The sequence below is a fragment of the Silurus aristotelis genome (assembly GCF_946808225.1).
Source record: "Silurus aristotelis genome assembly, chromosome: 22".
In the NCBI taxonomy this organism is placed as follows: Eukaryota; Metazoa; Chordata; class Actinopteri; order Siluriformes; family Siluridae; genus Silurus; species Silurus aristotelis.
Window position 1 is genome coordinate 8,142,552 of NC_139595.1, and position 19,735 is coordinate 8,162,286.

At 35.0% G+C, this 19,735-nt stretch overlaps 1 protein-coding gene across 2 annotated transcripts in view; it reads left to right on the forward strand.

Moving 5' to 3' along the window:
• Positions 1-19,735, forward strand: part of gpc5c (glypican 5c) — an 83,875-nt gene that overhangs the window by 47,705 nt on the left and 16,435 nt on the right. The window contains exons 4-6 of one of the 2 annotated variants that reach the window (XM_083525786.1): positions 6,555-6,709; positions 9,030-9,089; positions 10,071-10,193. In XM_083525786.1, coding sequence (XP_083381912.1) covers positions 6,555-6,709; positions 9,030-9,089; positions 10,071-10,193 — 338 coding nt within the window. The remainder of the gene's footprint in view (positions 1-6,554; positions 6,710-9,029; positions 9,090-10,070; positions 10,194-19,735) is intronic. The other variant, XM_083525787.1, reaches the window with a different exon arrangement.

Here is a 19,735-nt window from a genome sequence, read left to right on the forward strand (position 1 = left end):
GCAAATGCATCACAAACTGGATTGCCACAATCCATTTGCCATTTGAATAGCCTGACCTCCTGCCAAAAAAAAAATTATAGACCCAGGCTTAGACAGAAGGCCTTAATGCATGAATATCTTATAAAAATGCCTCAGTGAGATTCTGTATTGGCTGCACATTTGAAAATCATAGCAAGTACCTTTCAGTCACAGATGATGTGTGAATGAGTCCTGATGTGACATTTATGAGTACAGCTAGAGCAGCCAGGCGTATCGACTGCCAACAGGTTGTGTGTGATGGGTGTTGTGGGGGGTGTTATGGGGATCTGGGATTGTGTGTTTAAATAAACATGTTTAGAACAGTTCAGAAAGTAAGTGGACTATGACATGATTCTTGTTGTTTCTTCTGCTGTAATCCACCACTTGGTATCATTGGACAGCAGGAGAAAGCGAGTAAAAGAAGCTAAAGAAGAGACAGGGAGAGAGAGAGAGAGTGAGAGAGAGAGAGAGAGAGAGAGAGACAGGGGGAAAATTTAGTGCAAAGAATGTAAACCAGCAGTAGACAAAAGCCTGAGCCTAATACCCACCATGCACTGCAGTGAGGGGCCAGAAAGGGCTGAGAAACCTAGGATGCTTCTGTAGCTGATCCCTACATAAATAAACATGCATCCCTGACCATCATGACACACAGAAACCCAATACCCCCAGAGCACAGACTGAGATGCCAGTGATTGGGGGAATGAAATGAGCGGATCACTCCCAGTGAGGAAAGGAAGGGTTGCGGATTAAAAGCCTGGCTTGATTTAAATCTCATGTTACTAGGGAGATCTATTAGACATCAGTATTAGACATCACAAAAATCAGGGATTATTTAAAAAAGTTTTTCCTATTTTTTATGGTTCTTCTTCTTAATTGATTCTTGTTCGAAACTCTTTCAGATAGGGGAATACTCTGGTATGGTTCCAATTTATAATAATTATTGATTATCATTACAAGCAACAGCAATTTAAAGAATAATACAGTGGTACCTTAACCTAAGAGTGCATTAATGTACGAGTTTTACGAGGTACGAGTCGTCACTCGGTCGATTTTTTGCTTTGTTTCGCGAGCAAAAAATTGAGGTACGAGCTTGAGACGCCGCTGCTAGATGGCGAAGCGAAGCCAGAAAGCAAAGATTGTGATGAAAATTGAGACAAGCAAAGAAGAAAAAGTTAAAATTAAAAGTTTAGGGATAGATAAGTGTACAGTAGTGATAGTAAAAAAACTGAGTTTTCCCTCCGCCTCCGCTTAACGCCTCTACCAATAGCAGCCTCGATCTGTGAAATGATCCAGGCGTAGAATAGAAGACAAGTACAAACTTTGACACATGAGTTAACACCTAACTACCATCCACACTTCTACTTTTGGCACTAGGAAAAGCCTGGGAAAAGCCTGAAATGGTATGTTCTCCGGTGGTGTTTGATCTCAGGCTTTCGATAAAAAGTTTTTTTTTTTTAATTTTCAGACAAACTTGTCTCATGAAAACTTTATTGTTCTCAGATGTTTTCATTTTTGAAGGTGTTTTTGTTTCAGAGTCAAAGAGATGATTGCCTTTTTCATAAATCATTCTTGCTTAAGTATTACTGTCTCTTTTGGCATTCAGCTGGAAAACATACATTAAAAGTCTGAGTATTTGTTTTAAATTTATTAAATTAAATTAATCTTAATCTAGTTTTATCATTTGAGAATAACCTTTTTCCTTTTTTTTTTTTTTTACACATTAAACAATTAATATTTTTTCTGTCAGAACTACATATATTTGGTACTTGCTTATACTGATTATTTTGCTGTCAGAGATAATTTCATATACTTCTCTTTATTTTGGTTATGTCTATCATAATCTAGCATTAAATAACATATACTGTATTCTATGATGAAATTGCTTTGCCTTTTAAATGGTATCTTAAAAACAGAGTGTTAGACCGGCCTAGGTATAAAAAAAAAAAAAAACTGCAGGATGATTGCGGTCTTTAAGATGAGAGGGTTAGGGTTCTTGATTTGTGTTGTGTAGACCCTAGTGATAACATATGCCTTCGGCTAATCTGCTCACCGGACTGAAGGGCTCTTTCTTTTACATGGAACAATTTCTCTGCATGTTTGTAGTTTTATGTAAATTAATGACCACAGCAGCATAGGGTGTGACCAACTTGTAAGAAAGTAAAAAATATTTCGAATGCCTTGTGGAAAGTACATTTTTAAAAGGATGTAAAGATTTAATTAGAACAAATTAACCATAAATAAAATAGTATTGGTGGTGAAGCATGTTGCAATCCATTGCCTGAAGTGTTTTGATGTGGGTTTCCTCTGGTTTTGATGTGGGTTTTCTCTGGTTTCTGCAGGTTCATCTCTCCTTTTAATGCCAGTAGCACTATTCCAGTAGTTAATAAGGTTACTCTAAATTGCAGTGTATATATAAAATTGTCAAATGTTTAAATGCTCTTAATGGGTTGTCTAGTTTTAGAACAATATTTTAGTGTTGCTTAAAGTAATGTTTTCTGCAAGTAGCTCAAAAAAATACATCTAAACACAAAGTTTAAAGAGTGGCCACATGCTTTTGGAAAATAGATTCATGTACTTAAAACAGTGAAGACTTTAAATTGCAATAAACTATGCAAAGCACAAAATACTGTCCTACACAGTCATATTTTGCTATCACTCACTGCATCTTGCTCATCAGGCTGGACAGTTTTCAAATTGTAATACATCATGAAAGTTATATATAGGGTCATATGTCATGGAGGTCAACAGGATGTTTAAGTCTATTTTTTTATTATTCTCATTTGAAACATCTCCAAGGGATACTGTAGATGTTTTTTTGGGAACCTACTTAGGGCTGAGAAGCAAGATTGTATGTTTTTGATTGTATTCTGAGCTTTATATCTGAAAGTGTAAGAAATAAACAAAAAAAAATACAAAAGTACAACTAGCTTTTAACTAATCTTTAGTAAATTTTATGTCAGAATATGTGTACTGCATTTATAGTTGCAGCATGAAAATAAATATTTGTATGTGTAAAATCATGCATAGGACTAATCTCGAGTAAAATGATATGAAATGCTTATACATACCTGCAATATTAAGCACCCTAAAACATTAGTTGCTTGCCAAAATGAGCTCTCAAACAGTTATAGCAGTAACCTTCTTGCATAATACTGTATATTGTATACTTTTGATCATTACATTTTAGTGTGACTTTACATTGTACAGATTTTATAGCAGTTAAAAGCTATTTATTTTTTAAAAAGTTGCAACACTACTACTGTTTATGTATCTGTGTAAAATATGTTGAAATATCTACTCAATATCTTTGCTAGCAATGCTGCTTCCCTTTGCTGAACATCTCACACAGCAAGAATGTCATGTCAACCTTTGGCAGCTTAATTGTTTTTTTTTTACACTAGGATTGATTTTCTGGTATGTTTGTAAAAGACCTGTGATTTAACACTTCACAGTAGTTTTGTTTTTGTATATCTGTATTTATTTATTTTTGATCTTTAAATACTGTCGCCATATAAATATATTACATTTCAAGTAAGCAGGGCATATTAGTGGAATTTGAATGAAATCTTCAAATACAATCGTGCCCTTTTGCAGGGATTTATAACATTAAAAACTTTACTTGTGATTGACAAACATATTTAATGTAGAGCAATAAAGTAAAAAAAATGTCCATTATAAGGCTTTTTGCTGAGTACAAACAATGTATTTATTTATTTTTTTTTCATAGCTTTTCCAAATGTAATTTTAAATACCTATTAAGACGTTTAATAATAGTCTTTTCTCTTCAGATTATATGACATCATACTTGAGTTTCTGGGATATCAGGGAACATAAAATCTAATGAACAACCCTAATTTCCTAACCCTAATTCTCCTTTCAGTATAGATAAATTGATTGTAATGAAGTTATAGTTTATGTGCTTGTCCAAACAGACATTGTGTCTGAAAGATTGGTGGTCTTTTTATGCGTCTGAAAGCTTTCAGTCAGATGAGATTGTATTGATCATAGCTGTATTAGTGTGTGTGTGTGTGTGTGTGTGTGTGTGTGTGTGTGTGTGTGTGTGTGTGTGTGTGTGTGTGTGTGTGTGTGTGTGTGTGTGTATTGTTTATTAATCAATATGCACTTGTGTATACTGTCTGTACTGTCCTATAACAGGTAAGAGTAAACATTTTTCCCAGCATTGTCTGATGGGTCAGAGCACCAAGGTTGGCATTAGCTAACTTTGAGAACCCCAGTGTGCTGTACTGTGGATCGACATGACATTTCTAGAGGGTTAATGAAGTTGTTGGTAATTAAATTAAACAGAGTCAAAGATTTGATTAGTGAAAAACGCTTTCTGCTAAAGCCTCATAATGTTGTTTTAAAACAATACACACGTTCTGGTTTAGCATAATCACATACTGCTTCCTCATTACAGCACTGTTTAATACACTAACAATGAATGTATGATTAAGGACTATCTAAGATAATGGTGGCCAATTTAGTATAAAATCTATGAAAAGCTTATTTTATAAGCCTAATTTCCTTGTCAATTGGTACTATGAAATTACTGTTATATGTATGTGGCTAAGGTCCATCACTTAACACAAATGCAATCTTTGGTCCATATTGCATGAACTATAATGTAATTTTACAACACTTCTTGTTTGTGTGATGCAATATTTAGTGTGCAATAGCAAAATCATGTTATTTTCCTTCCTTTGTACTTTAGCATTGTTAAATGCTAAACATGTTAAAACCTGCTGACCAGGTTTTAACATGTTCATGTAGTTTGAAGCTGCTGAATCTCCTAGGAGGATTACATAATGATTAATAACTGTAAAAAGTAACAAAATCCAAAAGGCTTTCCCTTAGGCAAAGGTAATGGAAATTACTGTTAAATTCGTTTGGGTATAGAAAACCCATATCTCAAATGTGGTGTGTGTGAAAAACTTGCTTATAAAGAAAGAAAAAAATTCCAAAAGAGGAATGATTAAGGATCATGCATAGCTCCAGTCTTTTTGCCACATGCTAGCTTTTCTTTACATTGCAAGGTCATTTGGTAGTTTATGGTCTGTTTTTTGATGATGCAATACTTTATAATGTGTGTGTGGGTGTGGGTGTGGGTGTGTGTGTGTGTGTGTGTGTGTGTGTGTGAACACATTGTTAGATATAATTCTATTAGTGTGTCTGAGCTAGTAATTTCTAGAGACTATCTATCTTGATATATCTAACCACTGTCACCTGAGCTTGAACTCTTGCTGTCTTGATGATTCATCTCTCAAATTCCAGTTGGCAAGACTCTGCCAAGAAACATAATGCAAAAGTATTCCAAAACATACTAGTGTTTCTCACAGATCTGTAATGCCTTCTGCATGGTGATCATGGGACCAAAGGTTTGGGAGCTTGGGGGAGAGGGGATTTGGGTGGTAAAAAACTGATTTAAAAGTTGCTGATATATTTGTAGTTGCATGTGGCTTCTTGGCAGTGAATAGAAACAGTCTTAAATAGATGAAATATGCATTGCCACATATTATTTAAAAAATTTATTGATATTGATTTGAATGATTTTAGATAGGTAGTTTTCAAATACTTCACAAATAATCAGTGATGCAATTAACATGGATTATTACATGTGATGCTGGTAAACATGTATTGCATGTTCAACAAATGGGAGATAGTGAAGATAAATATGCAATAGATGGATCCATTAGCAATGGATGTCTAAATGACCAATATCCAAGCATTAATAAGAAAAAGTTTTATCTGACTTTTTTCTCCCAATAGTATTCTGGTACAGCATTCGGGCCCCATTGCTGTTAAATTAGTTCTGATACAGATACTAGTTTTCATCACATGATTTGTTGAAAAAGTCTATCATGAAAGGGAAACTATTCCTCATGGGGTGAAGAAGCTTGACAGAGAAAAAATCTAAACAAGCATATTCATGATGGCTCAGGAGGTATCAACAGAAACCCAGGGCAAGGTTCTGGAATAAGTATCAATAAGAGTTTGTCTAAAAAAAAAACAGAAACATTCTGCTAAATGGAACACCCCCCCCCCCCCCCCAAAAAAAAAAAAAAAAAAAAAAAAAAAAAAAAGAATGTGACTCTACCCAAAGGAGGCTATCCACTTAGTCACTGAGCAAATAAAAAGGTAGAGAAGCAACCATGAGACTAACTGGAGGAGAGATCCATACTGTACCTCAGACAACTTGTTAACAGGGTGACAATAGCCAGGTTTTGTACAAGGATGGCAAACCATCTAAAATCCCATTTGGAGGTTGCCAAAACACATGCGTGGCTATTTTTACTTATCATGCCTTAAATTAAATACAGAAAAAATTATAAAAATTAGCGATGAAATATGAGTAAAAGTTTAAATGTGCAGAATCTCTTAATCAAAATTTCTTACTTTTCATCTTTGGGGTAACCAAAAGTTTCATTTTCCTAGGTTTTCCCAGCTGCAACACATATTTTGCAAACTTACTTTATTATTCACTCTTATAATGAGGCGTCCACCAAAATATACTACACATATATGTTTTATTTCTCTAGGTGGATAAAGTGTGTGGCCCATCCGTGTCTGCGAACCAAAGTGCTCACCCCACCACTGCTAAGATGATTCCTGCAATAACACTTGCCCCAGAACCCTCAACCAACCAGTCAGACCCTGTCATGAAGCAGCTGGGAAGACTGTCTCACCTACGCAGGTTAGACAGCCATTATAAAACCGTGTCTATTCTTACATTGTCCATACTAATGCAAGTCTAAGAATTTAAAAAAAGATAACTTTAAGCTATTGAGTCATTTTCATGCACACAACACCAGTCATTTTTTCATTTAATATATAACCTATAAATAAATCCTTTAAAGGTAGTTAGGGCAAATTTAACAAAACATTTATATCCCTTAAATAAGTATATGACTGCAATAATACCCCTTTAAATGAGATTTTATCTGTTTTTGGGGGAAATTAAAAAATTCCAAACTTTATTTATATATATATATATATATATATATATATATATATATATATATATATATATATATATATATATATATATTTTTTTTTTTTTTTTTTTTATTTAATGGATCCAAAATGCAATCTCACCTCAGGCAACATCTGAATTTGAACTTGAATTTTTTTCTATAATAATAGCAATATCTGTGCCAGTCAGTGAATAAATGTCTCACATTGCTGGCTCTCAGTCTTCATCAATATAAGTGACCTAGGAAGTGAACCACACCAATGTAAATATGGAAATTTACCAAGGCCCTTGATATTTTGCAAACACTAGACACACATACAGTGGCAGTCTCTGTTAGAGTGGCAGTACTGCAGATCCATATTGCACCAAGCTGGCAGGCAGTGTGTTGTACTTGGCACCGGGGCTTGTTCGAAGCCTGAATAAAAGCATCACATCAGCAGGAGAGGGAAGAGGCACTTCCTGTTTGGATTCTTTTTTATCCCCTCAGCAGAAGCCAGTGAGAAAACAGTTTGACCAATGAGGCAAAAATAGATTTCACATACACTTTGTAGAAAAGTGCCCTATCTGAATAGTAGAATTAGGTCAAATATGACATGTCTACAGTATTTCATTGAGTATATTCATTTCATCCGTGATTTGGCAGAATTTAATCTAAGTATGTGTAGAGAGAAGTACAATAAAGTAGAACAAAGCAGTAAGAACAAATAGACAAGTGAAACACACACAAAAAAACACAGCAAGAGGTACAGCAAAGCATTTGGAGAGCATGGACTTTTAACCTTTTAAACTCTAAACCAGACTAAAACACAAAAAACTGTAGCTACTTCCATTATCAGTTTATTTATTTAAATAATAAAACCTCAGTTACAATATGTTTACCTGGGCTTAGTGAATGCTTTTTTTCCGAGATGAGAATATTCCAAAATAACAAACACATGCACCTGATGTTTTATATTAAAATGAAAATAAATGACAGCATATATACAATTGAAAACAAGAGAGAATATAGCAGAAATATTATTATACATCATATACACATTATATATTTAATCATTATTATTATTATTATTATTATTATTATTATTATACAATGATAAATAATGTGTGCTCATGTTTCTATATAACTTTGTGCCAATATTTGGATTCACAGTCATGACTGGTGAATGCCACATTTATCCCCCTTGTAATTTGCATAAAGCTCAATTCAGCCAGAAGTAATTTTAGGATTTCATTCATGGGGATGCATTGCAACAGCAGGGTGTCTCAGTTGAGGATTTACATTTGTGGTAGGCTAAATCCTCTGAAGAAATGAGGCAAATAATCTCATAACTAATAAACAATGAGTATGTTTTTATAATTATAAGTTTTTATAAGTATTAATAATAAATAAAACTGCAACTCAAGATTCTGTGTGCTGTGTCAGTAAATTGTGTCAATTACCAAACTAACTAACTAGTTAGAACTAATTATAATTACAGAACAAAATGAATTATGGACAAAAATGCACAAAAAAACAGTAAAACTAATAAATGTGTATAACTAAATAGCTATATCTTTCTTTCTTTATTTCGCTTACAAAAATGGACACCAACACATTTCCTTTTTGGTTTTTCTATTTTTTTTCTATTCTGTTTGTGGCACTTATTACATTAATGACATTTTGTTTTAATATACAAAACTGTAGAGGTGTAGCCATTTGGAAAACTATTGATTTGTTTCTTATTTTAATTGCACCTTGAACCTTATAACCATTGATAACAAAAAGCAAAAAGATGAAAGTGAGAGAGAGATAGATAAAGTTACAGAACTGGTGTTACTGTTTCCTCCAGATGTGTTCAGTTTGGTCAGCAAAATGGCAATAGACTTGAATTTGCATGTGCATGTCTGACTCATGTTGTCCCACAGGATTATGATTTTTATTCATTTTTTTTTTATCCCCTTCTCTTTCTATAATTTTTTGTTTTCTCACAACTCACATTTTTCCTGCTTGCTTCATTCTCCCCCTGGACTGCTCCATAAACTTGTGTGGTGGTCTGATCAGCTTGTTCCCTCTGAAATCAACCAAACACAATAAAGACAGAAGTCTAAATCAGATTGCTTGGTAAGAACACACACTCACACACTGTCTCTCTCTCTCTCTTTCACACACACACACACACACACACACACACACACACACACACACACACACACACACACACACACAATAAAATTTTACATGTATAATCTAAATGTTTTTCTTTATATGGTGTGTTATATTGTACATGTATCCACTTAAAATTAATAGAACTATTTTTCCATTAGTGCTGCCTGTATTAAATCAGTTAGCACCCAATCACCTCTGGATATCACATGATTCTAATATGCCATAACTCATCCATCATTCAGCATGTGAGTCCCTCATTTTTCAGGACCCTCTAATAATTAGCAAATCCTCGTGTTTCATTTAAATTCGGGTGTAAATGTTTTTCTTTTACTTTTGGATTTATCTCTAATTGTCTTTTAGAATTCTGTCAGTGGAAATGCCTCACGAAGATACTAAGACAAATGTGTGTATGTGCATGTATGTGTTAATACCCCTGTTTATTCTTGTGTAAGTTGTGCATTTGTTGTTTCTACATTAGATTCGATTTTAAATTTAACTCCAATGTCCAGTTCTGCTGCTGATACATTTTTGTACAATTAGATTTGCACAGTTGTAGCTTACATCAGCTTCTACAATTTTATTTTTTGTTTTTTTTATTTATAGAGTTTTAAATGAATTAAATTATTAAATTAAATGATTTTCCCCTAAAAATGTGCTTTTAAGTCTTGGGCCCTCTTCATTGAAAAATGTCATGTGGTCAAATAAACAACGATAAAATAACCAAAGTTATTTTAACTTTTGATTATAGTTTATGTATCAGTTAAAAAAAGTATATATCTTATATTAAATTCTGCTGCTCTCTCTCTCTCTCTCTCTCTCTCTCTCTCTCTCTCTCTCTCTCTCTCTCTCTCTCTCTCTCTTTCTCTCTCTCTGGCTCACTCTTACTGTGTATATGTGTGTGTGTGTGGATGCCTTTGCTTTATGACTCTTTTTTAGGGAGTTCCTGAAATATATTGTACGCTACAAGGCATTTTTTGCTGCAGTGCCGGAGATGCTGTGTGAAGGAGAGGTTGTGCGTGATGAACCCACCTGCTGGAGCGGAAACGATGTAGTGGAAAGGTGAGTCTCACCTGCTGGATTCTACTGAGCTCTCAATCTCAAACGTCACAAAAGCAACTGTTATATCATTTGTTGGTTTTAATTTCATTTTATCCATGGAAACTAATAAAAAAAAATAACACAAATGAGAGGAAATAAAAGGTCAGACTAAAGACAGAAGGTAAATGATAGAGACTGGAGGTAGCAAAAAATATACAGAATGACTTGAGAAACACAAGGAACGATTCAAGTAGAGAAAAAATGTGAGATAAAAAGAGAGGAGAATGTGTGTGTTTGTCTTGGCTACTCTTAGAAATATGCACTTGACTGTTGGATAACAGATAGAACGAAGGAATGCAGTGTTTATTATGAAAGAATCGTTTCTATCGCCCAGAGTAAACTGCTAATTGCTTTATAATGACTTTTTTAGGTTTCACTGCTAGAGATGTTTAGTTTAAGTTTTGATACCTGGTTTTAATCCAAGCAACTATGAACCATGAGTGTAAAATACACATAGAAGGAATATACCTATTTATAGCATTTAAAATAAATGACAAACTTTACATGACACCAATCCAACTGGAGTTATGTGAATGCATATTACATATGTATGAATGTATGTATGTATTTTTGAAATACCGCATTTTTTTTCTACATTTCTTTCATCAAAACCTTGAATTTCACCCCAACTCAATGGTAAATTTTGGATTTTCAAGTGATGGTGCTGCAGTGAGACTATAAGACAATTCTTCATGCATTGCACTGGCGTTTTTCTTATATAACCACTGTCAAGTTATGCAAGAAAATATACAGAACAAAGACAATGAAAAAAAACACAGTTAACTAGATAAGGAAAAAAGGCACCATAACCATGAACCACCATGAACCATAACCATGAACCGTGCAAGGTTAAGCTATATAGATGTGCTAATATTCAGATCAAACACATTTATGAATTGACTAATGGTAAACAAGGTCCTGAGTCTCTCTCTCAGGAAAAGCATATTTCTTTTATAATAGGTAATATTATTTGCCATAGAAAAATATTGTCATTTAAATATTTAGAAAAATCCATATACTGTATTACTTTTTATGATCCATTGTTTAAATTATAAATTTAAAGCAAATCTTCCAAAATACCAACTTTTTAGTGATTTCGGAAAGTGTCTAATGGGTCTAAAAGTGATATTAGGCTACTGTATATGTAATTATTAAGCTCTCAACAGGCAATATACAGCGACTATTTTCTTTAGCTGAATTACAATGTTTGTTTTATTTGACATATAGCGCCCTAATCAATTATATGTGATGTAAAGCAAATAGTGAACAGGAAGCTAAATAATTCATTATTTCCGTATTATAATGTGTTAAAGCTAGCTCCTAAACAAGCAGGAATTTTAGCTATCTAACTATCTATTAACCAATATCTATACAAATATGACACATATATATATATATATATATATATATATATATATATATATATATATATATATATATATATATATATATATATATATATCTTTATATATATATATATATATATATATATATATATATATATATATATATATATATATATATATATATATATATATATATAAATACATTATTTTAGTTATAAACAGAGTTGTTAGAAAACAATTGTTATAAAGCTTGGTTTGTCTGTTTTCATTGTGCTTATACAAGCATGTTCATACTTTATGATTTAATGTCTTGTTCGAATGTTAAGGAGACCACATTATTGCTTTATATAATGCTCATAAGAGCTGAGAAATACTAATTTAATGCTTTCAAGTGGAATCCTCCTTGAGCCAATGCTGTTAGGTCACAAATACTTGTCTGCTTCTGAAACGTCTGGCTTCGCTACTTAAAAATAATGAAAACATTTTTCCTATCTTTCTTTTTTTAGCTTCTTGTTATGCCATATATTCTTCATTTATTCGTTTCTGAGCCAAAATAATGCCATTTTGAAGTCTATTTCCATGGCAGCACCCACAATCTTAGCAAACAACCAAACAGAGAGAGAGAGAGAGAGAGAGAGAGAGAGAGAGGTAATGCTGAACATGTACAAATGATGTCATGTAAGCATTTCACTAGCCCATGTTTATAATTTTTCCTGCACACAGACACTTTGGAGACAGATTAGGGAGACTGGAATCCGATGTGATAATAATTCCATTGGATTTTGTAAGGATTATACTGTTAGAAAAGCTATGTAGCTCAGCCCAACCCCTCACCAAAACCTCTTAACCTATTGTACAGTTCAAACATTGGTTTGTGATTATTCTTTCCTATTTTGCACAGTGAAGAATTTTTATGCAGCAATTTATGATCATTAAACATCAAATTATTTTTTTTTCTGTTAGATTATATTGTACAATTATTAGTGGGAAATGGGAAATGCAGACACGTTCAGCTGAACTAAGCTAAACTTCTGTTAACAGAATGCTTTTTTTTGGGGTAATATTATTAGTTAAAATTTTGAAGATTTTAGACATGTACAATGTCTTTGTACAATGTTACTCTCATAGCAGTCATTCAGAGTGGTTTGTGGTTTGCCTTAGAGGAAAAAAATTTAACTGATAACCCTGTGTAAGCCTTATCATCAATGCAAACTACACATATATCTCGTACCTATCTCTCTATGAATGTGTTATAATTGTGTTTGTATATATAGACAGGTTCTGGATCATGTAACACTCTGCAACTTGCCTTTTGTTGAGATTAAACTTTTCTATGTAGTCTGATGTTGGTTTTTAAAGTATGCATGCACCTATACACACACCCAGAGAATCAGTAACTGTGGCCCAGGATGTATTTACATTTTTATACATTCATACATTACATACAGTATTTGTTTAGCTGCTAAAAGTACAAGCATGTATTTGTGTAAACACTAGGGCATTCCTTTCTCTGTGTGTTTGTGAGTATGTTAGAGTTAATATATGCAAGGTCAAACAAATGCATAGATAGAATAAGGGATTGTGGGGCAAATATTGGGATCTGCAGAAACCCAAATATCCTGTGAGGAGCTTATGAGACTACCTTCTCCCTGTCTCTGTGTTTTTTTCAATATCAGATGTGCGAATGGTAAGCAAATGGACTGATGTAAGCAGATAAAAATGTTCCGCATCCTGTGTGACAAACACTTAAACAACACCCACACAAACATGTGTGTCACATGAAAGCTGGCAGAAACAAGATGTTGATGCAGATAACTTTCAGTGAGGCACATCACTGTCATAAGGGACAGAAGCTGTCAAAAATAACACAAAAGCAGTGAATAATTTTTGGAAAACAGTAAAACAAACAACTAGGTTTTATCTTTCTGTAGTTAGGTTGTGTTGCATCTTGATCTAGAAACTGTGACATACTTTCTAAATGGGTGTCCATTAAACAACGTTAAACATGTATTCAAGGCCTGTAATCTGGTCAAACATTTTATCTTTATATTTTATCTTTAACTATCTAGTTAGGTGTAAATTATAGAAGTGAGATGCATATATTGCAAGTTTGCTCTATCCTGGAAACGGAACCTGCAACCTGATGATGGTACAGAGGCCTTAACTTCTTAGAAGGAAAAAATGGGTGGGTGGTAACCATTAGCGGCCTGGAAAGGGGAGAGGCCGGTGGATGAGCACGGCAGAGTATTGTGGGCATATTCAGCCCATATCAATTGTGAAGCCCACAAGGCGTTGTCATCGGTGCAAAGGATGCAAAGGGCTGTCTCCAGGTCTTGGTTTTGCCAGTTAGTGTGCGGGTAAAACTCGAAAGATAAGAAAGATAAGCTGACTGAGACACCCAGAAGGTGCAGTAAACTGTGGGCCCCGATCCAAGACTATATTACTTGGAAGACCATGGAGTTGAAAAACATGGTGTAGCAGGAGCTGGGCAGTCTCCTTGGCCAAGGGCAATTTTGGAAGAGGTATAAAGTGGCCATCTTGAAAAACCGATCTATTACTGAAAGAATGGTGGTATGGCCAACTGTAGACCGGTAACAAAATCTAAGGCTATATGGGACCATGGTTGATTAGGAATGGGAAGTGGACAGAGGAGACCCGCCGGGGAGATTCTGTGGCTCTTGTGCTGGGTGCAAATAGGACAGGAGGCCAGAAGCTGGCAAACATCTTCCTTAATAGTGGGCCATCAAAAACGTTGCTGCAGGAGGGCTAAGGTGTGAGGGGTACCTGAATGGCAGAAAAGTTGAGAGCTGTGGCACCACTGGGGGACCTGAGAACGTAGATACTCGTAGATACTCCGTGTATTTGGCACCCTCTAACCAATGCCGCCATTCCTCAAGCGCCAGCTTGACTGCCAGTAGCTCGCTGCCCCCGGTGGAGTAGTTCTGTTCCGCGGGATTTATTCGGCATGAGAAGAAGGCACATGGATGGAGGCGGTTGTCAGTGGCTTCCGGATGTAATCAGTCATAGCCTCATTTTTAGGACCAGTCAGGTGGTAGAGGCGACCCCGGCAATAGGTCAATAGACGTCATACGGACGGTGGGGAGGTAGTGATAAGGCCCTGGCTTTACTGAAGACAGTGCCCAGATCATGGTACTCCGCACGAACAGAACTGAGATCTGAGGGAGATTCCATCCCAGAATGAGTTGGGATCGGAGGGATTGAGGTGAGACAGCTGGCTTGACACAAGATTCCCCATTCCAACACCCGGCCACTGGTCCAGTCCAAGTGAGGGTTATGTCTCCTATGCAACTACGGGAAACCGAACATGGCAGGTGCTCGTGGTGACGGGATGGTGAGAAATGATAACCATTCACAATGTTGTTCAGCGGTGGAGACGAGGAGGGGCTTGGTGTGGTGGGTGACCCAATGGAGAACGTGGCCGTCAAAGGCATAGATTAGGAGTGGTGCAGGGAGTGGTTCGGACTTAATGCCCAGTTGGCAAACCAAAAATTAAGCCCGAGAGTCAACAAACAACGCTAATTTATGGCTGTGGCCCTTGACAACGATCCAAACCTCAAGCAACATTTTGGAGGGGGCTGGGAGTCCTTTGCTCGGCACTGGCCCCATATTCAACGGCGAGCCCTCTATTTCCGCCGGTTGATACGGGTGATGCTAGAAACATATACAAAACACATCCCATCAACTAATTTTACCTACGTAAGAACATGTACTGTATGTACAACCAGAAATTTAAAAAAAATTATTGGTGCGGTAGTAAGGTCCTAAGATTCTGAAAAATTCTGATTTCCTTAGCACAGCTAATTTGCTTATATGACGTCAGATTGTTGAACTTGATTGAAAATTGTTTTAAAAGCTACCTTGCCGAAAATACTTATATATAGGTGCTTCTGAGCTCTTTCACTGCTGTGTTATCTCATGACTGTGCTCTAAATCAATGCTTTGGGGTAGTGGTAGCTCAGTGGTTAAGGCTTTGAGTTGCTGATTGGATGTTCAAGGGTTCAAGCCCAATCATCACCAAGAGTATGCCACTCTTAGCCCTCTATTCTTCAGGGTCACTGAATCATGGCTAACCTTGCACTCTGACCCCAGTTTTGTAACATTGCTGGAATATGCAAAAAAGGAATTTTACTGTTTGGTACAGTACATGTGACAAGTATAATACACCTTTAGTACCAGAACTTTTAGTATGAAAGTATGTAATATAGAACAAGTATTTCTCCTCATTAAATAATTTTACTAGTATTAAGAGAATACAGTAAACTACATGCATATCAGTGTGTCTGTAACAGATACAGATACTGAGTCTGTAAAAACTCTTAACAAGAACTTGTCTTTTTTGCTGCAGATACCTGATAAAGCCACAGTGCTTATGAATAGCTGAACTGTTGTCATGTATTGTCATTGTATGGCATTTTTCTGAAGGGAAACTTACCTTAGCCAACCAGCTGTGTTTCTTATGTTGCTTTTTCACTCTATACATTTTTATTAGTTTTATGTTATTTTTGCTATTAGCTTGTTAGCCTCCCGCTTACCGAATTCTAAAAGAAAAATATGTATGTACAAATGTTTATACTGCTGGTGTATTAAACAGTTAAATGTCCTTTACTAATAATCAATTCTTCAAAGTTCAGTATATAATAATGTCAAAAATCCAGCTGTGCACACTTGGACTTAGAGGCGAAGCAGAATTAGAGGAGGCAGATGTAAAATGAACAGTCATCAGAAATGAATTCCCTTTTTAACATTCCTCTTTCTCTTACATTTAAGTACACATTTTTGGCAGGTGTATTTTATTTGTGTACAATATGAACATAACTTTAATGTGCTTACTGAGGATTATCAACTTTAATTCACTTGCTTTGTGCCAAGTTGCACAACAAATAAATAAATTACCAATTTAGCAACAAAAGAACGAAAAACTCCATCTGCCCCGAACACTCTCTCATTACCATTTACTCTGTTTACACTCAAACTCCTCTCCTGATTGGCTTTGACTTCTGCCAGTCACTGACTTATTCTGAATACTTTCAAGTATGAAGTTGGTGCACAATTATTTTCTTTTATCTGTAGTATATGCGATGGAGTAAGACATACTGATAATTTTCCTATCAAGCTCTGAGATTCTTGATACAAAAATAGACAGGCTCAGGCACATTATGGTATAAATCACTTTTCCCCCAGACACAGGCATCATATTTACATAAACATTAAGTAAATTCCACACATGGCATTGTAGATGTCAAGGTAGTATATCATACCCACTAAAATGTCATATTTAATTAATATATTAAATATTTACATATGCATTCTTATTTTATATTATTTTACGTTGTATATGCAATTCTCTCTCTCTCTCTCTCTCTCTCTCTCTCTCTCTCTCTCTCTCTCTCTCTCTCTCTCTCTCTCTCTCTCTTATGTTCAGCTATTGAACTTTCAAACTGTATATATGAATATACTGTATATATGAATATGTGGAAAAACCTTCTCTCTCATAATTAAAGTAATACTGCATCATCCATATGGTAACACACAGAGATGATTAAATCTGTCACTGAAATTTTCTCGCTGTTTATTTGCATGATTAACTGGCTAATAGTACATCAATTCTGTGTTAATGATGCTAAGTATGTAGTGTTGTAGACTGGTATGAGAACATGTGAATAATATTCCCCTATTCAGTTAATTCATGTAGAGTGCACATTCTCAGGCTGGGCGTAGGGATTCTCTCCTACTGTTTCCCACACCCCACTCACAGGAGGGCCTTTGTTCCTGGTTCAGGCAGGGCTTCAACTCTGCAGTCCACAATGAGGCTATTTTCACACCAGCAACCCCAATACATCTCAGCACAGCCAAGCCAATCTCATGCCACAGTGATAGGAACACATATGAGTAAATGTTTGCTTAATTTCATAATTATGCATTTGTAAGTAATGATATTACTACTATCCTCAACCCTCACACTCACTTTATGTATCTAAAACTACAGTTCTACAGCATGGTGGCCTACAGAAAAGGTCCCAAGGTTATTTATGATTTTTTTTTTTTATCAATTTCTTACTCACTTTGTTTATCTATACAGATTTATTTTAAACTTTGTAGGAATTGCTTATAGGCTCCATTTTTGTTTTTATTTCTTGAAAATTTTTACAAACTGTTACATACTTATTCATCTTCATTAACTGCTTAATCCTGGTATAGGTTCAATTGGATCTGGAGTTTATCTCAGGAACACGATGTGTGACACTGCCATACATGGATTAGATGGCCAGAACATCAGAAACACAAACATTCACCTCATTCTTCATAATTTTTTGTTTTATGTTAACTGTCAATCCCACATGCCTAAGTCCAAAACTTGTCAAAGTGCAAGGAAAGTCCCTATCTATAATTAAACTATAAAACAACTAATATTCTATTCTTATTAGTTTACTGATATAAAACTTCAGATATTTTTTTTTAGTATTTGAGATGACAGGTAATTCCCTGAGATATATATAAATATATATATTTCATTTTTTCTTTTTCTTCTTTTTTTTTTTTAAATCAGAGGTGACCGTCGTATCTCCAAAATATCGTAAGCCGAGCGGTCGTAGGTCGGGGTCTGACTGTATTGAGGAATCATGTTTCACTGTCTGTACTGAGTACAAGAGACAGTCATCATCTTCTTCCGGCTATTGTTTTGACCTAAACAACACACAAATGCCCTTGGTTCTCTCAAGTATTGCTCTAACACACCCATGCTAACATACTTTTATACAGAAAGCAAAACTTGTTCCAAAAAGAAAATACACTGGTGCAAATCCTGTCCAGAAAGCATATTGTTTGTGTGGGTGAGTGTGTTTTCTAGAACTAGATTCCCTTTGTAACAACATGATGCTCCACATGAATTATAGCCACAGGCAGAGAAAGAGGAATGTAGTAATGGGGTGTGTAAGTTTGTGTACTTTTGGATGGAAAGGTTACATGGTTCATGGACTGGGAGCAATTCTTAATGCCTCGTATCAGAAAGATCAGACAGCTTCACCAACCAAAAAAGTGAACTTTTTATGTGTGTGTGAAGACCCAGCAAGAGTAAAGGAGGGTTACGTCAATAAGGGAGAAGGAATAAGAAAAGCAGAAGACAACAGGTGAAAACTCTTGTTTAAAAATATTTTTTTTATTTTTCAAATGTAACTTAATCTGCCACGAAGATAAATAGGTTCTTTCCAGTTTGATAAAATATTGGTGTCAAAATCAATCCATCACTCTTTTATTTTTATTTTTTTAAATTAATGTGGTTTACTTATGGTTCAGGCCTTGGCCTGGTTATAATGCTCCAAGGAAAATTGTTACCACAAAATTGAAGGCACACAAATGTATAAGATGTTATTGGATGCAGTAGCATTAACATTTTCTCGTTACGTAATCTAGAAGACCCAACATCACTATGTACTAGCATCAATATGCCCCTGTGCACAAAGAAAGCTCCATAAAAAATATGCTTTACATTGATTGACGTGGAAGATTTTGAGTAGCCTTCTATAGAGCTCCAAACATTTCTGTTGAACACCATTGGGATGAATATGAACTCCATCCTTTTTTTCCCTACACCTGACTTTACTAAAACACTACAATCTAGTGGAACATCTTTCTAGAAGACTGGTGGTTACAATGACAGCAAATGAGAACTAAATGTGGAATTGGATGTACAAAAGCACAAACATTTGTCTATATAGAGTAGCTTAGTTTTCGAATTCTTTAAAATATGCATGCAACTTAACCGTTTATTCAGGCAGCATGCATTAATTTACAGGCCAGTGTAGTGGACACATGTTTTGTTACTGCTTTTTTTTTTCTTTTAATCACATAAAAGTTATTTTTAATGAATTTGCCTGTTGAACAAAATTGTAAAAATATTTTTTATTATTATTAATATTATTAGTGATGCTGAATAATGAAAACATATTAAAGGGCTAATGCCACAATAGAAATAATAAGAACAATTATCTACACTCACTAAATAGCATATACAGTCATAATTTTCTAAAATAAGTATATTCTATGTGCCTGAAACTATGTATGGTGGTGGGAGAGCTGCATGATAGAAGTTGTAAGCTGCCTAAAGCAAGAACATTGGTCAAAAAATCCAAGGCAGAT